We start from the raw sequence: 22163 nt of genomic DNA, 5'->3' as shown, positions 1-22163 counted from the left end.
CTACTCTGCTCGCTTCACATCTACTGCCATTTGAAATATACTGTCGATACGCTCACACAGTTAAGTATCAAAAGTAGATTAAATAAAAGTCAGACAGAGGAAACAGTTCCAGGAAAAAGACGCTGCCTGCTGATTGGCTGAGGGCCTGTCGCTGGAGGCTGTCGTCATAGAGAGGCAGACATGGTGAAGCTCCACCCTTTTTCCAATCAGCTGCTATAAAGCTAAGCCTCTTCAGGAAGTGTTGGGCTGGAAGGTCTTAGGGGCAGCCAGCATGGCACGTACTTTAGCCATCAGATCCTGAGAAGGAGAGAGGGGTAGAAAGAAGGGAAGAGAGAGGGTAAGAGAGAGGGGTAGAGGGAAGGGAAGAGAGAAGGGAAGAGAGAAGGGAAGAGAGAAGGGAAGATTGAGAGAGAGATGAGAGGAAAGATATAAACAGACACAGAGAGGGAGAGAGAAAGGGGAGACAGTGAGCCATATAAAATACCAATAATGAGGAAAAGAGGAAACATGTCTTGGTTAAGAAACCTACAGTCCTATATTCTGTCTACTCTCTCAGAGCCTCCCCACCATCACAATTCAACACAAATCTTCCTCCCTCCCTGGGCTATCTTTCAACCAGGACAGCTTAATATATTCCTGACTATTTATGACAGTAGGCTATAGGACAGCTTCTCTCCTCCCTGTAATAGAAGGCCATCAGATCCACTCCTAGTTAGGTAAGCAGTCCCAATCTGACCACAGTCCAACCTGGAGATTATACACCAAATAGGGGATATATTAAATCTTTCAGCGTGAGCCGCTGAATAAGCCGCTTGTCATACAAGTTTCTCCTTGCTCAGGGCTGACGTGGGGAGTTATTGCATATCACTACTCTTCCTTCTCCTCTCCCGCTGTTCTCTTCCTTCATGAGTGAGCAAGCAAGAGCACACACACACGCACAGAGAAAAAAGGCGAATACGCATGCACACACAAACACAGAGACCAACACACACACACTGAGGGATAAATCTGAGTGAAAGCAGTGGTGGTGGTCAGGGTCCTTGAAGAGAGTACAGCCTGACCACAGTGACCTCCACGCGGTCGTAAAAACAGCAGGAAGGAGGAGCAGGATCACCACAGCAAATTGAGACAAAAGGTATAACAAGATGGCGGTATGGATAATGGAGTTAATGTCTGAGTAGATGATGTGAGACTGGGGCTTTAAACAGGGCTGGTACTGAAGCCTCCACAGATACTGCTTTATTAAGGTGAGAAATTGATGAAAGAGAGGGAGTGTGTTTTAAGTACTATATGTGTGAGTGTGATTGAGAGAGAAAGCAGGAAAGTGTCAAAGACAGAGGCGTATGACTCAGAGAGTGTGTGAGGGAACGTGTAAAGGTGGAGAGGGAGCGTGGCATGTACTGTACTTGAGCGTGACAGAAAATGCTTCTAACGTCCAAACAACTTCATTCTAAATATTTGTAAGCATTGTCATACTCCCCACTCCCCAAGACATAAGACTGCTAAACAGTTAACCAATAGCTATCTGGAATACCTGCATTGACCCTTTTGACTCACAAAAGCTGATGCTACTGTTTATTATCTATCCTGTTGCCTAGTCACTTTATCCCTACCTATATGTACATGTCCACCTCCTCGTACCATTGCACATCGACTCGGTACTGGTACTCCGTGTATAGAGCCAAGTTATCGTTACTCATGTGTATTTATTATTGTGTTATTATTTTTCCTCTATTTTCTTTCTCTCTACATTGTTGGGAAGGACCCGTAAGTAAGCATTTCACTGTTAGTCTACACCTGTTGTTTACAAAACATGTGGCAAGCGGTACCGGAGTGCCAAATCTAGGACAAAAAGGCTTCTCAACCGTTTTTACCCCCAAGCCATAAGACTCCTGAACAGTTAATCAAATGGCTACCCGGACTATTTGCATTGTGTGCCCCCCCAACCCCTCTTTTTACGCTGCTGCTACTCTCTGTTTATCATATATGCATAGTCACTTTAACTATACATTCATGTACATACTACCTCAATTGGGCTGACCAACCAGTGCCTCCGCACATTGGCTAACCGGGCTATCTGCATTGTGTCCCGCCACCCCCTCTTTTACGCTACCGCTACTCTCTCTTCATCATATATGCATAGTCACTTTAACCATATCTACATGGACATACTACCTCAATCAGCCTGACTAACCGGTGTCTGTATGTAGCCTCGCTACTTTTATAGCCTCGCTACTGAATATAGCCTGTCTTTTTACTGTTGTTTTATTTCTTTAGCTACCCATTGTTCACCTAATACCTTTTTTGCACTATTGGTTAGAGCCTGTAAGTAAGCATTTCACTGTAAGGTCACCTGTTGTATTCGGCGCACGTGACAAATAAACTTTGATTTGATTTGAATAAAATTGGATTTGATTTCATTCATTTATGAGAGCAGGTCTCAGTTTCATTAGGGGACTATAAAAACCCTCTCCTCCAGCGGAGCAGGGAGAATGAACACGCTCCATAAGCAGAAAGAGCGAGAGAGAGGAGAAAAGTTCATCATGAGCCTGGGGATGAGTGAGTGAGAGGGGGCTGGGTGAGAGGAGGAAAGGAGAGCAGTAGAAAGGAGAGCAGTAGGGGGGAAGAAAACAAGAGGTCACAATACAGTATCCAGGATGAGAGGAGGATGAGTGGACTGGATTTCAGAGCCATGGGAAAGAAATAAAGAGGAAGAGTAGAAAGGATGCTGACAATGTCTTCAGTTTCTATTCTTTTACCAAGAATCGTACATGTAAAGGTTCTATCTTCGATCCATGTCACATTCTCTTTACCATTCCATTCTGTCTGTCTGTCCATCTCCACAGGTCTGTATGTTAGTCTCCTCTAATTTTGTCTGTCTGTCCATCTCTACAGGTCTGTATGTTAGTCTCCTCTAATTCTGTCTGTCTGTCCATCTCCACAGGTCTGTATGTTAGTCTCCTCTAATTTTGTCTGTCTGTCCATCTCTTCAGGTCTGTATGTTAGTCTCCTCTAATTCTGTCTGTCTGTCCATCTCTACAGGTCTGTATGTTAGTCTCCTCTAATTCTGTCTGTCCATCTCTTCAGGTCTGTATGTTAGTCTCCTCTAATTCTGTCTGTCTGTCTGTCTGTCCATCTCTACAGGTCTGTATGTTAGTCTCCTCTAATTCTGTCTGTCCATCTCTTCAGGTCTGTATGTTAGTCTCCTCTAATTCTGTCTGTCTGTCCATCTCTACAGGTCTGTATGTTAGTCTCCTCTAATTCTGTCTGTCCATCTCTTCAGGTCTGTATGTTAGTCTCCTCTAATTCTGTCTGTCCCTCACCCCCTTCTTTCCCTAACCCACACTCTATTCATATGACCTATGCCAATCTCTCATTCTCTCTTTTCTGAAACCCCCCTCTCTTACCCTCGCCTCCTCTTTCTACAACCTACCCCATTCTCTCTCCCTACGGCTTGCTCTATCTGTGAATGTCTTGATCTTTGACGGTGGGCTGGTTTCCATACTACACAGGCCTCTCTGCCTCAGCCCAAGCCTGCTCTCTGCTCCAGGTAAGTCTCTCCTCTCTCTGACCCCCTATGGAGGTGCTCATCCTGGGCCAACTGGCTGGCTTTATGAAGGGGTCTGGTTGTAGTCAGAGGGCTATTAGATGGGGCTCTTTATCAGACTGAGGACAGATACAGAACATCAAATGAAGAGAGGACAGGGGCTTGAACTTCTAAAGGGGCCTTGTTAAGGTATGGCTTTGTGATATACGCCAAGAAAGACATTCATGTAATTGGAGAATGAACGCTCTCACAGCCTGAAAGTAAGACATCAAATAAACCATAGAGCAAACGTCAAGATTCCATATGAATTTACAACAGGTGTGAGGTAGTTAAAAGACGCCGCCTGAGGAAGCAGTGTTTTTAAACGCACACCCACAGCTGTGATTTAAGCTTTTAAGTTATTTCAAACATATGGTTTTAAAACTCCAATATCTCTCTCTAATGGTCTACTTTACATTATGGCTTCCCTCATAGATCTCATATAACAACCTCCCTATTCCTGACTCATAGCCCTGTTGCTGAACAGGCAGTGTGATCCTACCCAGAGACAGACGAGAACCTCTCTCTCTCCAACCCAACAGCTTACCAGAGGAGTGACTAGTAGAGGGGGTGATTGCGTAATATGTTAAAGTCAGGACTTTCGGGGAAGAGTTGATCCTCTTTTTCTCTCTCCTGGAGATTAAAGCCTCTGTAATGTAAACTAGCTCTCCTCAGCTGTCAGCTGCTGCTGCGCACATAAAGTCATGAGAGGGATGAGAGAGAGCCAGAAACACCAGGACAGGGAGATAAACACAACAAATAAAACGCCTATGTGCACATTACTGAACACAGAGGAGGAATGTTAAATGTAAAATCCGACCTGAGTTCAGAGATCAGCTGCTCTGAGCCCACAGAGATCGAAGATAGAAATTATGTAATCTGTGCTGGGATCAGTGTACTGAAATCTCTGAGCGGTGTGTTCTGTATAATGCTGCTGCCACAAGGGCCGACTATCCTTGGAACCACAGTCCCTGTGTGCATCCCAGCTAACAATGAGCTGATTCTGAACTGCTGTGCTTTGTGCACATGTCATAATGAGAAATATGGAGTACCTGTACAACACCATGCTGTAAAGTGCTTTATGGAATACATGCTAGGACATCTGGGCCTGTATTCTCAGAATAGGAATGCTGATCTAGGATCAGTTCTACCTTTAAGATCCTAATGAATAAGATTATATGGACATCATCCTAGATCAGAACTCATAGTCTGTCATGCTTTGTGAATATGGGCCCATGTTAATTTAAATACAGTGCATTCGGAAAGTATTCAGACCCCTTGACTTTTTCCACATTTTGTTAGGTTACAGCCTTATTCTAAAACTGATGAAATAGTTTTTCCCTCATCAATCTACACACAATACCCCATAATGACAAAGAAACCCCGCCCTGAAATATTACATTAACATAAGTATTCAGACCCTTTACTCAGTACTTTGCTGAAGCACCTTTGACAGCGATTACAGCATTGAGTCTTCTTGGGTAAGACACTACAAGCTTGGCACACCTGTATTTGGGGAGTTTCTCCCATTCTTCTCTGCAGATCCTCTCAAGCTCTGTCAGGTTGGATGGAGAGCATTGCCACACAGCTATTTCTAGGTCTCTTCAGAGATGTTCGATCGGGTCAAGTCTGGGCTCTAGGTGGGCCACTCAATGACATTGAGACTTGTCTTGGCTGTGTGGTTAGGGTCGTTGTCCTGTTGGAAGGTGAACCTTCGCAGGAGTCTGAGGTCCTGAGCGCTCTGGAGCAGGTTTTCATCAAGGATCTCTCTGTACTTTGCTCCGTTCATCTTTGCCTCGATCCTGACTAGTCACCTAGTCCTTGCTGCTGAAAAATATCCCCAGAGCATGATGCTGCCGCCACCATGCTTCACTGTAGGGATGGTGCCAGATTTCCTCCAGATGTGACGCTTGGCATTCAGGCCAAAGAGTTCAATCCTGGTTTTATCAGACCAGAGAATCTTGTTACTCATGGTCTGAGAGTCTTGAGGTGCTTTTCGGCAAACTCCAAGTCCTGATTGGTGGACTGATGCAGAGATGGGAGAACCTTCCAGAAGGAAAACCATCTCCACAGAGGAACTCTGGAACTCTGTCAGAGTGACCATTGGGTTCTTGGTCATCTCCCTGACCAAGGCCCTTCTCCCACGATTGCTCAGTTTGGCCAGGCAGCCAGCTCTAGGAAGAGTCTTGGAGGGTTCAAACTTCTTCCATTTAAGAATGATGGAGGCCATTGTGATCTTGGTGACCTTCAATTGGGCAGACATTTTTTGGATACCCTTCCCCAGATCTGTGCCTCGACACAATCCTGTCTCGGAGCTGTACGGACAATTCCTTTGACCTCATGGCTTGGTTTTTGCTCTGACATGCACTGTCAACTATGGGACCTTATATAGACAGGTGTGTGCCTTTTCAAATCATGTCCAATCAATACTTACATAAATTATAAATTTGCTAATGTTTCTACATACCTGTCTTAGCTTTGTCATTATGGGGTATTGTGTGTAGATTGCTGAGGATTTTTTTTAAATGTAATACATTTTTTGAATAAGGCTGTAACATAACAAAATGTGGAAAAAGTCAAGGGGTCTGAATACTTTCCGAAGGCACTGTACAGTGAGACAGTGAAGAAGAGGTACCTGAGTGATTTTGGACTGCATGGAGGAGACGGTTGAGGGAACTTGTTTATCTTTCTCCTGTGAGCCGTCCCTAAAGAGAGAGGGAGAGAGCGAGAGAGAGACACAGGTAGACTGTTGTTATATAGCCTATATAGCCTGACTTTTTACTGTTGTTTTATTTCTTTCCGAAGAAATCCCTCTGTCTGGCTCCCCAGACAGAGAGACAGACAGAGAGACAGACAGAGAGACAGACAGAGAGCAAGCGACAGAGAGACAGACAAACAGAGACAGACAGGGAGACAGACAGGAAGACAGACAGGAAGACAGACAGGGAGGGAGGGAGGGGGGGGGGGAGAGGGGGAGAGAAAAAAGATAGAAGGGTTAAAAGAGAGAGGGAGAAAGATTAGGGAGATAGAGAGAAAAGAGAGCGAGAGTAAAGTGAGAGGGATTTCAGTGGCCGGGAGGGATGGAGACAGGGCCTCATATTAACACCCGCCATCTGTGGGTAGATTTTGGCATTGGTGGATAAGATGTCTATTTCACCAGCCATGTTGGCAGGTTGTCAGGGCTCCGCAGTGCGAGCATTTCACTTGCATTTTTCTATGTTTTATGTAAAACGTTTTCAGTGTAAATGTAAATTAATAAAATCAGATAAAAAGTATGTAGACAAGATAATGGACATAGGGCTGACCCCATTTATTTGACTGGTCAATTGTGTGGTTGATAGGCTGTTGGTCGACCAAGATTTTTTACTATTTTCTACATTGTAGAACAATAGTGAAGTCATCAAAATTCTGAAATAACACATATGGAATCATGTAGTAAGCAAAAAAGTGTAAAAAAAAAGCACTCTTGGCATTCTCTCAACCAGCTTCATGAGGTAGTCACTTGGAATGCATTTCAATTAACAGGTGTGCCTTGTCAAAAGTCAATCTGTGGAATTTCTTTCCTTCTTAATGCGTTTGAGACAATCAGTTGTGGTTGTAACAAGGTAGGGGTGGTATACAGAAGATAGCCCTATTCGGTAAAAGACCAAATCCATATTATGGCAAGAACAGCTCAAATAAGCAAAGAGACACAACAGTCCATCATTACTTTAAGACATGAAGACCAGTCAATCCAGAAAATGTCAAGAACTTTGAAAGTTTCTTCAAGTGCAGTCGCAAAAAACCATCAAGCGCTATGATGAAACTGGCTCTTATGAGGACCACCACAGGAAAGGAAAACCCAGAGTTACCTCTGCTGCAGAGGATAAGTTCATTAGAGTTACCAGCCTCAGACTGCAGCCCAAATAAATGCTTCACTGAGTTGAAGTAACAGACACATCTCAACATCAACTGTTCAGAGAAGACTGCGTGAATCAGGCCTTCATGGTCAAATTTCTGCAAATAAACCACTACTAAAGGACACCAATAAGAAGAAGAGACTTGCTTGGGCCAAGAAACATCAGCAATTGACATTAGACCGGTGGAAATCTGTCCTTTGGTCTGATGAGTCCAAATTTGACATTTTTGGTTCCAACTGCCGTGTCTTTGTGAGAAGCAGAGTAGGTAAACGAATTATCTCCGCATATGTGGTTCCCACCGTGAAGTACGGAGGAGGTGGTGTGATGGTGCTTTACTGTTGACACCGTCTGTGATTTATTTAGAATTCAAGGCCCACTTAACCAGCATGGCTACCACAGCATTCTGAAGCGATATGCCATCTCATCTGGTTTGCGCTTAGTGGGACTATCATTTGTTTTTCAACAGGACAATGACCCAAAACACACCTCCAGGCTGTGTAAGGGCTATTTGACCAAGAGGGAGAGTGATGGAGTGCTACATCAGATGACCTGGCCTCCACAATCACCTGACCTCAACCCAATTGAGATGGTTTGGGATGAGTTGGACCACAGAGTAAAGGAAAAGTAGCCAACAAGTGCTCAGCATATGTGGGAACTCCTTCAAGACTGTTGGAAAAGCATTCCTCATGAAGCTGGTTGAGAGAATGCCAAGAGTGTGCAAAGCTGTCATCAAGGCAAAGTGTGACTACTTTGAAAAATCTGAAATCTAAAATATATTTTGATTTGTTTAACACTTTTTTGGTTACTACATGATTCCATATGTGTTATTTCATAGTTTTGATGTCTTCACTACTATTCTACAATGTAGAAAATAGTAAAAATAAAGGAAAACCCATGGAATGAGTCGGTGTGTCCAAACTTTTGACTGGTACTGTATGTTTATTGCATATTTATTGAATATTGCCAAACGCTTAAGCAAAAAAATATTGAGCCTATTTAATGCAACCCTTGCAGTTAATAGACCACAAAGCTGCATACTGACCTAAATGTTTGGAAATGATACGTTTACTTTTTCATCCATAGACTTAAAACACATCAAGTGTAATTGGAAAGTTTATCTCACATCTGAAGGCTGGGAGGCATTTACGACATACCTCAGATTGCTCCAATATATTTTGGAGTAATAATTACATTATCAACATTCCCTAGTAATACTAGTCCCGTGCGAATAGGTCTTTGGTTACATGCATACATGTGTCACGTAAAGAGAGCAAGGGTTAAGGGAATGTTTCCCCTAAACAAATTAGGGATTTCGGTAACAGAACTTTTCAGTCAGAAATGGCTGTACTTATGTTGCAGATTCAGGAACACAGCGAGATAAACACTTTGATGTTTGGTGGTGGTGGTGTAGCAGGGAGGAGAGAGAGACAACGGGTGCTAGTCACAGTCACTTGGTCTTTTCTTTTTTTAAACACAGCACAGCAAGTCTGATCCCGGAACCTGCACAATCAAATCAATTGCTGGTTGGACTCCCACTAGTAATTTGTGTGTCTTAGTTATTTAATCAAACAGTGTGCTTAAAGCATCAAACAAGCTCAGTGAATATACACTACATACAAAAGTATGTGGACAATGCGTTCTCTGGAGTGATGAATCACGCGTCACCATCTGGCAGTTCGACGGACGAATCTGGGTTTGGCGGATGCCAGGAGAACGCTACCTGCCCCAATGCAAAGTGTCAACTGTAAAGTTTGGTGGAGGAGGAATAATGGTCTGAGGCTGTTTTTCCATGGTTCGGGCTAGGCCCCTTAGTTCCAGTGAAGGGAAATCTCAGTGCTACAGCATACAATGACATTCTAGACGATTCCGTGCTTCCAACTTTGTGGCAACAGTTTGGGAAAGGCTCTTTCCTGTTTCAGCATGACAATGCCCCTGTGCACAAAGCAAGGTCCATACAGAAATGGTTTGTTCGAGATCGGTGTGGAAGAACTTGACTGGCCTGCACAGAGCCCTGACCTCAACCCCATCGAACACCTTTAACCTGTTAGGGCTAGGGGGCAGTATTTGCACGGCTGGATAAAAAAATGTACCCGATTTAATCTGGTTACGAATCCTAACTAGAATATGCATATACTTATTATATATGGATAGAAAACACTCTAAAGTTTCTAAAACTGTTTGAATGGTGTCTGTGAGTATAACAGAACTCATTTGGCAGGCAAAACCCTGAGACATTTTCTGACAGGAAGTGGATACCTGATGTGTTGTATTACCTTTAAACCTATGCCATTGAAAAACACAGGGGCTGAGGAATATTTTGGCACTTCCTATTGCTTCCACTAGATGTCACCAGCCTTTACAAAGTGTTTTGAGTCTTCTGGAGGGAGATCTGACCGAACAAGAGCCATGGAACGATGATGGCCCATTAGACACCTGGCGCTCGAGTTCATGTTGGGTACCCTCGTTCCAATACGTTATAAAAGAGAATGCATTCGTCCACCTTGAATATTATTCATGTTCTGGTTAAAAAAGGCCCTAATGATTTATGCTATACAACGTTTGACATGTTTGAACGAACGTAAATATATTTTTTCCCCTCGTTCATGACGAGAAGTCCGGCTGGCTTAGATCATGTGCTAACAAGACGGAGATTTTTGGACATAAATGATGAGCTTTTTTGAACAAAACTACATTCGTTATGGACCTGTGATACCTGGAAGTGACATCTGATGAAGAGAATCAAAGGTAATGGATTATTTACATAGTATTTTCGATTTTAGATCTCCCCAACATGACGGCTAGTCTGTATCGCAACGCGTATTTTTCTGGGCGCAGGGCTCAGATTATTGCAAAGTGTGATTTCCCAGTAAGGTTATTTTTAAATCTGGCAAGTTGATTGCGTTCAAGAGATGTAAATCTATAATTCTTTAAATGACAATATAATATTTTACTAATGTTTTCTAATTTTAATTATTTAATTTGTGATGCTGACTTGACTGCCGGTTATTGGAGGGAAACGATTTCCTCAACATCAATGCCATAGTAAAACGCTGTTTTTGGATATAAATATGAACTTGATAGAACTAAAAATGCTTGCATTGTCTAACATAATGTCCTAGGAGTGTCATCTGATGGAGATTGTAAAAGGTTAGTGCATCATTTTAGCTGGTTTTATGGTTTTGGTGACCCTGTCTTTGAATTGACAAAACATTACACACAACTCTTGTAAATGTACTGTCCTAACATACTCTAAATTTATGCTTTCGCCGTAAAACCTTTTTGAAATCGTAAAACGTGGTTAGATTAAGGAGATGTTTATCTTTCAAAGGGTGTAAAATAGTTGTATGTTTGAAAAATTTGAATTTTGACATTTATTTGGATTCAAATTTGCCGCTCTTGAAATGCACCTGCTGTTGGAGTGCACCACGGGTGGGACGCTTGCGTCCCACCTAGCCCATAGAGGTTAAGATGAATTGGAATGCCGACTGCGAGCCAGGCCTAATCAGTGCCTGACATCAGTAATACTGTTGTGACTGAACGGAAGCAAGTGCCCGCAGCAATGTGCCAAAATCTGGTGGAAAGCCTTACCAAAAGAGTGGAGGCAGCAAATATATAGCAGCAAAGACGGGACCAACTCCATATTAATGCCCATGATTTTGGAATGAGGTATTAGACGAGCAGATGTCCACATACATTTGGTCACGTCGTGTAGTTGATTTGATTAAAATACATCGGATGTGTCAATATATGGAAAAATACACGCTTCAAAATGTAGTCCAATCGATTTGTCGAAAGAACAGATGACTCGTGGTCGACCAAGATTTTTTAAAGTTGGGGACAGCCCTAATAAACAGCCTGGTGAGGTGGGGTGCTTTACCTGGAGAGGCTGGAGGTGGGGCTTGTGGGAGGGGAGGCGCTGGGGGACTTCTTGGCTCTGCCGGGGGATGAGGAGGGGGAACAGGAGGAGCCCTTGTTCTGGAGCTGGCCCCTAGAACTCTTACTCTTCCTCTTCTCATGAGGGGACCTGGAGCACAGGGAGGAAGGGATAGAGAGAGACATGGTGAAACTGCACAAACCCTTTCAGGAAGTAATGGATTGAGAGACAAAACAGACAGTCACTGAGCTGCTGGAGCTCAAACTGCTACATTGAATACAGAAATGTAGTTCTCTCACAGCATTGTCCCACTGTTTCCCCTTTATGACTGTTTCCAAGGTTCCCAGCCCTACCTACCTGGATCTGGAGTGCCTCCTGGGCAGAGCGAGGTTGTTGCCAAGGGCGACAGGCGGCAGGGCCATAGCGCTCCCTCTCCCTCTCCTCACGCCTCCTCTCAGATGAGCGAGCCCTTCTGTCCCCCCTGTTCTTCCTCCCAGGGGACCTGGAGCGAGACCTGCAGACAGACACAGGGAAAGAGAGATGAACACAGAGATGGAAGGAGGGAGAGAGAGACAGGGGGGAGAAGAGAAGGGGGGAGTGAGAGAGAAAGAAAGAGGGAGAGAGGTGGGAAGAGGGAACACAGATGGAAGCACGGAGAGGAAAACTCAAAGCAACATAAAAAATGAAATATGCAGTATTTTCCCCAGTGCCCGAGGCCAAACTAGCTTTTCTCTAGTGGTGAAGCACTGAGACCACTGAGGAGAGATGGAGGGTGTGAAATACTCAATTGGAGGGAAATTGCCAATTTTTTACAATCTGCTGCTTTAACCAGCAGCTGGTCTCTGGGGCTGACCTCCCACGCCCCAGCCTATTCCCTGGCCACCTAACTGCCCCCATGCCCTGTACTCTGACCTCTACTGCTCTACCCACCTCTCAGTTTTATTACCAATCAGAGTACTGTTCATGGGTGTGGTCATAGTTACTATATTGAGATGGAGGGCAAAGAAAAAAATATTTTGAACAGTTCGGAGTCTCCATTTATTAATTAGAGTTTACTGCCCTTGTTTTACGAACAATAATATGTGTCTATATCGTAAAATTAACTTGCAAACAACCTGCTGTCGTATTCACGTGGCTGTTATCATCAACCAGAAACAGGATATGCTGTCATTTGACTTTAAAAAAATGTTTTACTCAAAATGAAGGCGCCGAAGCAGACAACTTTTTCACTGTGAAAGAGGCTGTATCTATAGTATAGTGGTTGGTGATACAGACACGTCCTTGCACTTTGAAAAGCGTCGAGGTGAGTGAAATAAGTAGAGAGCAGATGTATGTTTGGTGTTGTCGATGTTAGATGCTGTGAAATTTGGGAAATAACTGTCAGATTAGAAAGTCCTGTCATGATCACTTGGCAAGCACATCAGAGGTGAAGCTTGAATGATTGCTCTGTGTCTCATGGAAATAGTTTCCGTGTTTAGCTGTTGGGTGTGTTGTCTTGTTTCTACTGATATAATTCATATGGAAATGGCCCAAGCTGCATGCTATTACTAGTTAGTCTGTCAGGCAAGAAAAGTGACATGCTTCCAGAAGTTCCATGAGATACTGTAGGCTAAATGCAAACACTAAAGTGGCAGTGTGAAATATGGGAAAATTGTCTAACAGTTGTGTTTGTATCAATCTAATACTTGTTGCATTCACTGAATTATTGTCAAAGCAGGTTACTATTTCGACATTTTGTGTGTCTCAATCTACATTTTGAAATAGTTTCTGAATAGCTGTTTGCATTTTTACATAGACTACTTTGTGTGGTTTTTGAAATACTTTCTGAATATAGTCCTCTGTCCACGTTTTGGAAAACATTTTTATTTGAATGTAAATAATATTTATAAGTATATTATATTATACTTGGTACATTTTGAGTAAGTCATTTAGTCAAATGTATTCTAGGGTTTTTTGTTGTGTTAATTGTTTTTTGATAGTGTCTTTAGACAATGGAAGACAAAATTAGTGTTATTCCTATTGAGGTTGTGTTCTTTAAAACTAAAACTTGTAATTGTCATTTGTTCTTTGTTTTTGAGTTATGTCTGTCTGTTTTAAATGTGTGACAAAATGAGATTGTTTTGAAAAATCTCAGTAATCTACATCAGCATTCTAGAATTCTATTTGGGTCTAAAGGGTTAACCACATCTGTATTTGGTAGTAAATAGCATGTTATGGAAGTGTCCGGTCAATTTTCTGTGATTTCACTTGGTTTTGAGAAACTTACCCCACCAGCGATAGACTTCCACAAGCTTGTTCTGCAGTTGCAGGGGCACAGATAAAGCATTGGCAAAGGTTCCAAAAACACCCAAATACGTCATTTTAGAAACGGCAATGATGCAGGTCTTTAGACGTTGTACACATGAAATTGTGTCATTCTGAACTTTATCCACAACGTTATAATATTCCATTTTGTTGGACTCAAGTGCTATATTTTTTTGTGTGCACATGCATGGGCTACGCAGAGAAGTAGTAGCTGGGTGTTTTTGGAGTGTTTGTTAATATTTTATCTATGCCCCTGAAACTGCAGAATGAACATGAGGAAGTCTATCGCTGGTGGGGTAAGTTTCTCAAAACCAAATCGCACCCCCCAAAAAAGTGTCTGGTAACTTCTATAACATCCAAAATACAGATTTGGTTAAAAAACAAAGTTAAATTGTACTTTAATATTACCATCTGTTGCTCCAATTAAGATCAGTCTCCATTAGATTGGACATATTAAGGGAGGACAAGAGGCCACTATGTAAATGTCAGTGGCTGTGTTCTAAATGGTCCGTTATTCCTTATAGAGTGCACAAAGCTCTGGTCAAAAGTACTGCACTATATAGGGAATCGGTTGCAATTTGAGACGCAACCTGAGAGTCTACAGAGTGGTTAAATCACAGGCTCCTCTCTCTCCCTCTTTATAATACAGGACAGCCATTATGCCATTACCATGGTGATTCAGCCGTTTCACATCCCACTGTCAAGAGCAACAACGACACCAAATGACTCACGCAATAATAACAAAAACAATCACATTTCTCCTGATTTAAAGGCAACCCCCTCCAACCCCCACCAACCAGCAACAAATGAGCGTTTATTTAAGAACACTAGTGTACGTGCATGTCTGGATCTACTTTCCCTCAGACACAGAGACAGCCACAGAGAAACATATTTAATGCACACACACAAACTGGCCACACAGAGCTGAAAACGTAATCTAATGGAGCCGTTTAAAAAGTACAGCCGGGGACACAGTGGACCGCTGGACGAACGCCAATTTGGCCCGAGGATAAACACAGAGAGGTCATCCTCTGCCATAGGGGCTGAAGAGGCCACAAAGTGAGCAAAAAGGAAGTTGTCAGAGGAAGGGGTTGAGGGCAATTTAAAATGCAGGGGGAAATCTACATCCACTTAGCCTGAGCAGAGTACCAGAGCATATGATCAATGATTCCAAACCTCCATCAAAGAGACACTTTAAAGAGCAAATTGGATGAGTTCTGTCCACATCGAGACTGTACCCCAAATGGCACTCTAATCCCTTTATAGTGCACTACTTTTGATCAGGGCCTATAGGAAATAGGGTGTCATTTGGGATGCATCCTTAGGCCTCTTAGTGGCTGCTCTTTCCCATCCATCCCCGAATCTCCTACCTCATTATCTGTCCTGTATGGATTTTGTTGACCCCATCCTGGCCCTTCATGGGCCCACGGGGGCCTCTACACTCCACTGGTAATGATCTTAGACTTCCCCCGGGGCAAAGGGCCCCGGGGGAAGGGGTTCAGGGGCTAAGGATGGGGGCAGGACAGACCTGTCAATGACTACAGACAATGTCAGAGGGCTGACAGGACAGAGTTGACCATGAGACTAAGACAGGATGCAGATGATGGACAGAGAGGAGGAGGGAGGGGTAGGAGGGATGAGGGGAAGGGAGAGAGAAAGAGAGATGGTGGGAAAGTAGTAGGCCAGTTAATGACGAGCAGCTGACGAGTTAATGAGGGGGGAAACTCCCCCCGTGTCACAGCCAGGGTCCTCATTAACCATGTCCTCTCTCCCTGTATGAGTGTGTAGCTCTGTCTTTGTGTGATGGACAGTTATGACGGGGTCAGAGACATGTGTGTGTGTAATCCTTTCAGTATCTGACAGCACTCAGCGTGTCACTAACAGAGCTGGAGATGAGGGGGAGAAAGGACACGAGGAGAGTGAGCTGCCAGCTTAACTCGGTTGTCACCCCTGAGACCCAGACAGACAGGCTGCCTCTCAAATGACACCCTATTCCCTATATAGTGCACTACTTTTGACCAGGGACCTATTCCCTAAATAGTGCACAACTTTTTCCCCAGGGTGCTATTTGGGATGCACAAAAACATATACGCAGCCAGCTAGCCACCTGCAGGAAGGCTCCATTCCCAAGACATCATTCTCAGGATTAGTAAGGAAGATGCTGGGGATAGCCTCTTCCAGCCTCCCAACACAAAACAAAACGCTGACTGATTCTGTGACTGCTCATTATCAGGGATCCATTTCACTCTCCCGCAACCAGGATTTTTGTATTTTATTTTGACTTTCGCGGTCGAGGAGAATTATTTTTTGATTAAGGGATGAAATTTGGCGTGCTTGCACATTAGAGGAGTGAAATCTCTGACACGAGGCTCAGTAGAGGCCCCCTTCTCAATCTAAGCCCTTTAATTCACATACCGTAAGTGATTTAAAACCTCGGGCAGAAACGATTAAATCTCAGTGAAATTACATTAAGGCTCGTCAGAATGACACGAGGCTGGCATAATTACAGCAACTCCACCCGCTGATAATGACAAACTGGCCTTGATTTTCAAAAAGAGTGAGAGGAGGGGGAGAAAACATTTGACATTAAAAACTTGGAGTGTGTTGAGGCATCGGGAAACAGCGAGGAAGCCGACCCGCTATAGTGAAGCTGCTGCAAAAGAATACTGCCAGCCAGCCAGAAAGCCACTTCCTTCATTAGGCAGTAGGCACGGTAGAGGCATCAGGTACTGTAGGTTCATAAACAGAGCAGTTTGATCGTTAATGAATTATGTTCAAAAGTCTGAGCCTCAGGCCACATAACACCTATTCCACTGTAAAGGCCATGTTGTGATGAGAGAGACAGTTTATTGTGGGGAAAGGGGTTGGACCACTCACCTAGACCTGCGGACTGTTTTGTAGGCGCTGGGCAGGGCATGCTTGGTTTTGGACCGCGACTTGGAGCGAGACCGCGATCTCGCCGGTGACCTCTTCTTGTGTTTCTTCTTCTTCTTGTCTCTGTCTCCTTTCGCTCTGTCCCGCACCTTCGCCGGTCTTCTGGAGGTAGAGGAGGATGAGGAGGTGGGTAGCAGGAGGGAGGAAGAGGGGGGCTCTTTGCTTTTGAAGGATTTGGCGTCAGGGGGTCTTTGATCAGCAAGGTACACAGGTGCTCTGGAAGCCAACGGAGGGGGGACAGAGACGACGGTGGCCACTGGGAACTTTGGCAGCTGTGGCTAGGATAGAGAGAAGGAAAGAGAGAGAGCGAGAGGGATGAGCGGAGGAGAGAAAAGGAGGGGGAAAGAGGGCATATTAATGACAGACAGATCTGCACCTTGGGCCTTTTCTAGTTTAACGAGTGCAAGAAAATCTGAAGGCTTCCCTCTCAGAATAAGCGTGCTGAGGAGTGAGAGAGAGCGATAGAGCTAGAGAGAGAGAGAAGAAGTGTGGGAGCGATAGAGCTAGAGAGAGAGAGAAGAAGTGTGGGAGCGATAGAGCTAGAGAGAGAGAAGAAGTGAGGGAGCGATAGAGCTAGAGAGAGAGAAGAAGTGAGGGAGCGATAGAGCTAGAGAGAGAGAGAAGTGAGGGAGCGATAGAGCTAAGAGAGAGAGAAGAAGTGAGGGAGCGATAGAGCTAGAGAGAGAGAGAAGAAGTGAGGGAGCGATAGAGCTAGAGAGAGAGAAGAAGTGTGGGAGCGATAGAGCTAGAGAGAGAGAAGAAGTGAGGGAGCGATAGAGCTAGAGAGAGAGAGAAGTGAGGGAGCGATAGAGCTAGAGAGAGAGAAGAAGTGAGGGAGCGATAGAGCTAGAGAGAGAGAAGAAGTGTGGGAGCGATAGAGCTAGAGAGAGAGAGGAGAAGTGCGGGAGCGATAGAGCTAGAGAGAGAGAAGTGTGGGAGTGATAGAGCTAGAGAGAGAGAGAAGAAGTGTGGGAGCGATAGAGCTAGAGAGAGAGAAGTAGTGTGGGAGCGATAGAGCAAGGGAGAGAGAAGAAGTGAGGGAGCGATAGAGCTGGAGAGAGAGAGAGAAGTGAGGGAGCGATAGAGCTGGAGAGAGAGAGAGAAGTGAGGGAGCGATAGAGCTAGAGAGAGAGAAGTGAGGGAGCGATAGAGCTAGAGAGAGAGAGGAAGTGAGGGAGTGATAGAGCTAGAGAGAGAGAAGAAGTGTGGGAGCGATAGAGCTAGAGAGAGAGAAGAATTGAGGGAGCGATAGAGCTAGAGAGAGAGACGTGAGGGAGCGATAGAGCTAGAGAGAGAGAGGAAGTAAGTGAGCGATAGAGCTAGAGAGAGAGAGGAAGTGAGGGAGCGATAGAGCTAGAGAGAAGAAGTGAGGGAGCGATAGAGCTAGAGAGAGGAAGTGAGGGACGATAGAGCTAGACAGAGAGAGAGAAGTAGTAAGGGACGATAGAGCTAGAGAGAGAGAGAGAGAAGAAGTGAGGGAGCGATAGAGCTAGAGAGAGAGAGAAGAAGTGAGGGAGCGATAGAGCTAGAGAGAGAGACGTGAGGGAGCGATAGAGCTAGAGAGAGAGAGGAAGTAAGTGAGCGATAGAGCTAGAGAGAGAGAGGAAGTGAGGGAGCGATAGAGCTAGAGAGAAGAAGTGAGGGAGCGATAGAGCTAGAGAGAGGAAGTGAGGGACGATAGAGCTAGACAGAGAGAGAGAAGTAGTAAGGGACGATAGAGCTAGAGAGAGAGAGAAGAAGTGAGGGAGCGATAGAGCTAGAGAGAGAGAGAAGAAGAGGGAGCGATAGAGCTAGAGAAGTGAGGGAGCGATAGAGCTAGAGAGAGAGAGGAAGTGAGGGAGCGATAGAGCTAGAGAGAGAGGAAGTGAGGGAGCGATAGAGCTAGAGAGAGAGAAGTGAGGGAGCGATAGAGCTAGAGAGAGAGAGGAAGCGATAGAGCTAGAGAGAGAGAGGAAGTGAGGGAGCGAGAGAGAGAGAAGTGAGGGAGCGATAGAGCTAGAGAGAGAGAGGAAGTGAGGGAGCGATAGAGCTAGAGAGAGAGAGGAAGTGAGGGAGCGATAGAGCTATAGAGAGAGAGGAAGTGAGGGGAGCGATAGAGCTAGAGAGAGAGAGGAAGTGAGGGAGCGATAGCGCTAGAGAGAGAGAGGAAGTGAGGGAGCGATAGAGCTAGAGAGAGAGAGGAAGTGAGGGAGCGATAGAGCTAGAGAGAGAGAGGAAGTGAGGGAGCGATAGCGCTAGAGAGAGAGCGAGACGAGGGCATTCACAATTGTCTCCTCCATTACAGCCACTGGCTTAAGGTCATCTGGGAGACACAATCTAATTCAGCCTGCATCTCCAATCAAGGTTGTGTGTGTGTGTCTGCGTGAGTGTGTATGTTTGCACTCGACCGGCCGAAGTAAAAGGCAACGCCCTGGGGCGGTGAGCTCCTAGTCCTGGCTCTGTCCATAATTACTGCTCGCTGTGTGCTGGTTCTGGTTGGTTCTTCCCCCAGACTTACTCAGCTGCTAATTAAAAGATACTGGCTGGTTACACAACACAATGCAGCCAGATAGCTAGCACCCTGCCCTGCCTGCCTGGCTAACAAAACATAATTGGCCCTTCTCCACTGTCAGCACGAAAGTGCCTCTAATTACTTCAGTATGTGTCTGTCTGGTTATATTAGATCTTCTGCCCGCCGCTGGATCCAACATCACAACTGGGTGCCAATCAATGTAGCGCCATGTGCCATCAAACTGCATTTAAATACAATTTCGCCATTGAGAGAAGAAAAACAACACATGTATTTATTTCCCAAGCTTTATTTGCCATGGAAAAGCCCTAGCAAGGACTTGATTATGATGTGTAAGGTGTGTGCAATACTGGTGACGTTAGGTAAGGAAGTGTTCATATGTGGAACAAGTCAAAGTGTGTGTCAGAGAGAAAGAGAGCACGTGTGAGAGAGAGCGCGCACGAGAGACAGAGCGAGAGAGACAGAGCGAGAGAGACAGAGCGAGAGAGACAGAGCGAGAGAGACAGAGCGAGAGAGAGGCAGTGTGAATGTCACCTTATCTATTGAGACTCGGCTCTGGCAACGGTGAATCAAAAGAGCTCTCAGGAGACGAGGACACAATGTCTTCTCTTCACAGCATATTTAGAAACTACTCTGTCCCAATTGAGTGAAACAGGACTACTTCTTCCTCCACCTTTCTTTCCCTCACATGGAATGAGTGAGAGACACACGTTCTTCCCTCCCCTGCTGCTCCAGACAGAGCAAGAGGAGAGACGAAGGCGGAGAAGAGAAGAGAGATCTGTGTTATTGTTTTTGGTATGAATATTTGGTAGTGCGGTGCGCTGCGGTGGCTCAGGGCAGATAATGAAGAGGATGTCTGGGGTTTGATTTCACTTTGGGTTAAGAACAGCATGACATTTGGGTAGGTTTATCCCCAAGGGCCATGGGTCGAGAAAGAGGAGAGTGTGTCTGGTCTCTCACGCCTGCTCCCAAGAGATAGGGAAGGCTGCTCTCTCTGAAGCACACCTCCACACTGGAGAGAAGAAGAGAGGGATGCCAGTGTAAGGAGAATGGGACAGGGAAAGAGAGGAGGAGGGAGAGGGATAGAGTGTGTTTCAGAAAGGGACAAAAGAAGAAGAGAGAGATGGATAGAGAGAGATGGAAACAGTCCATCATGAGCGAGAGAGGGTGTCAGAGGGACAGATATGGAGCAAAGAATGAGAGAGAGGGCAGACAAGGGAAAGAGAAATGGACAGAGGGTGATTGAGAAGGGTGATGAACGAGGGAGGGAAAATAGCCAGAATCCACAACTCCCTGTGTGCAAATAAACTGCTCCAGGTCACCTTGCCTTGACTGTTGTTGTACTGTAATCAGGCCACTCCACTTTGGCACCCAGAACTGTACTTTCAACACATCCCACCTGTGCACTGTAGCCCGACACCTGCTTGGCCTTGCGCGCGCACACACAAAACACAGGGTACCAAGAAGCCCAATTCCAGTGACAGCTCAAGCTCTACCATTCACTCTTAATACTCTTTGATTAGCTGGCTTTGACAGACTCAATATGTTTACAAGTGGTCCTTTGTAGCTCGGCTGGTAGAGCATGGGACATGTAATGCCAAGGTAGTTGGTTTGATTCCCGGGACCACCCATATGTAAAATGTACGCAAGCATGACTAAGTCGCTTTGGATAAAAGCGTCTGCAAAATGGCATATATACACTGTACATGTAAGTGAACGGAACTACATCTGAAGATCAGGATCTGGCCCTATAATCAATAAATAATTCACACTTATGGCCAACTGTGACTGCTTCTGGTACAATAGCAAAGCCAGACCCAACAGCCAGGTCCTGCGGCTTTGCTGGTGTTTCAGAGTTTAGAGGCAACATTTCAATGTTGTGTGTGTGTGTGTGTGTGTGTGTGTGTGTGTGTGTGTGTGTGTGTGTGTGTGTGTGTGTGTGTGTGGGCGTTCTGATGAGGGGACCCTGTGGGATGTGAGAGGAGGATAGGCTGGACACAACTCTAAACACACAAACTGTGCCAGCCAGGGAAAACAAGGCAATCAATCACCTTGACTTGGAAGAGTTCCAGTGTTGGATAGCCATAGCCAGCTAGCTAACATAGCATCCTTCTCTGTTTGAGTAGGCTAAACTAGCTAGCTGCATTCGATGCCAGTTGATTGGGGTCGCCAGATGATTTGCCAGCTCCTGAAAGCTTGGCTGCGTGTTTAAACACCCCAGATCCACGCATATGTTCAGGTAAAAGCCAACACTGGCTATCAGAGAGACAGAGGGACCATACGAGAGGGAAAGAGTGGGTGGATAGATGAGAGAGTGTGAAAGAAAGAGGGGGGTGAGGTAGAGAAAGGGGGAGAAAGAGACTTCTCCCCGCTGGTAATAGAGAGAAGTACACGTGCAATCCCTGTACTGTAATGTGACATAGCCATTCCACTCCATTGTCTGTAGGATGAGGACAGATAACCTAAATCACACGGTATCTAAAAGTAATCTCAATCTCACCCTCCCAATTCACTGTGAACAAGATGGCGCTGATGATGGTCGCCCTGTTGCTAGCTCCCAACCAACTTTGCAGTCCTTAGTTTATTTTAGTATTATTTTTTTTAACGTTATTTGATCAGAAAGTTTCTAGTATTATTTCTTATGATGGAAAAGCACTTCTGGACAAGGGAAAGGCGAGCTAGAGTACTAGTCCCATTAAGGAAAAGGCTAAACCACCCTACGCTTTCTAGTCCATTACTTGCTAATGTGCAGTCTCTGAGCTCGCAACATTTATTGTCCAGAGTGTGGACTTCCTACGAGAGAGATACGAGTGACTGTAATGTAATAAGCCTTACAGAGATTTAGATGTCAGGGGGGGGGTGCCTGAACAGGCTATACAGCCTGCTGATTTTTCCGTACATTGCGAGGACAGGGGAAAAACAAAGGCAGAGTAGTATGTTTCATGATCAACAACTCATTGAGTGATTGTCAGAATGCACAAACGCCTTAAGAGTTTCTGTTCCCCTGACCTGGAATACCTTACGATAAATGACGACCCCATTATCTCCCGAGAGAAT

General features: G+C 44.9%; 1 protein-coding gene across 1 annotated transcript in view; it reads right to left on the bottom strand.

The window, feature by feature from the left end:
• Positions 1-231: 231 nt before the first annotated feature.
• The window catches only part of LOC123728751 (splicing factor, suppressor of white-apricot homolog), a 129572-nt gene continuing 107640 nt past the window's right edge, over positions 232-22163 (bottom strand). Inside the window, exons 14-18 of the mRNA XM_045701472.1 lie at positions 16541-16875; positions 11757-11873; positions 11363-11509; positions 6222-6291; positions 232-297 (exon numbers count right to left, since the gene is read on the bottom strand). Coding sequence (XP_045557428.1) covers positions 232-297; positions 6222-6291; positions 11363-11509; positions 11757-11873; positions 16541-16875 — 735 coding nt within the window. The remainder of the gene's footprint in view (positions 298-6221; positions 6292-11362; positions 11510-11756; positions 11874-16540; positions 16876-22163) is intronic.

Source organism: Salmo salar, chromosome ssa01 (assembly GCF_905237065.1).
Source record: "Salmo salar chromosome ssa01, Ssal_v3.1, whole genome shotgun sequence".
In the NCBI taxonomy this organism is placed as follows: domain Eukaryota; kingdom Metazoa; phylum Chordata; class Actinopteri; order Salmoniformes; family Salmonidae; genus Salmo; species Salmo salar.
The sequence above is the reverse complement of the archived record's forward strand: the minus strand, read 5'-3'. Positions and strand labels throughout refer to the sequence as shown.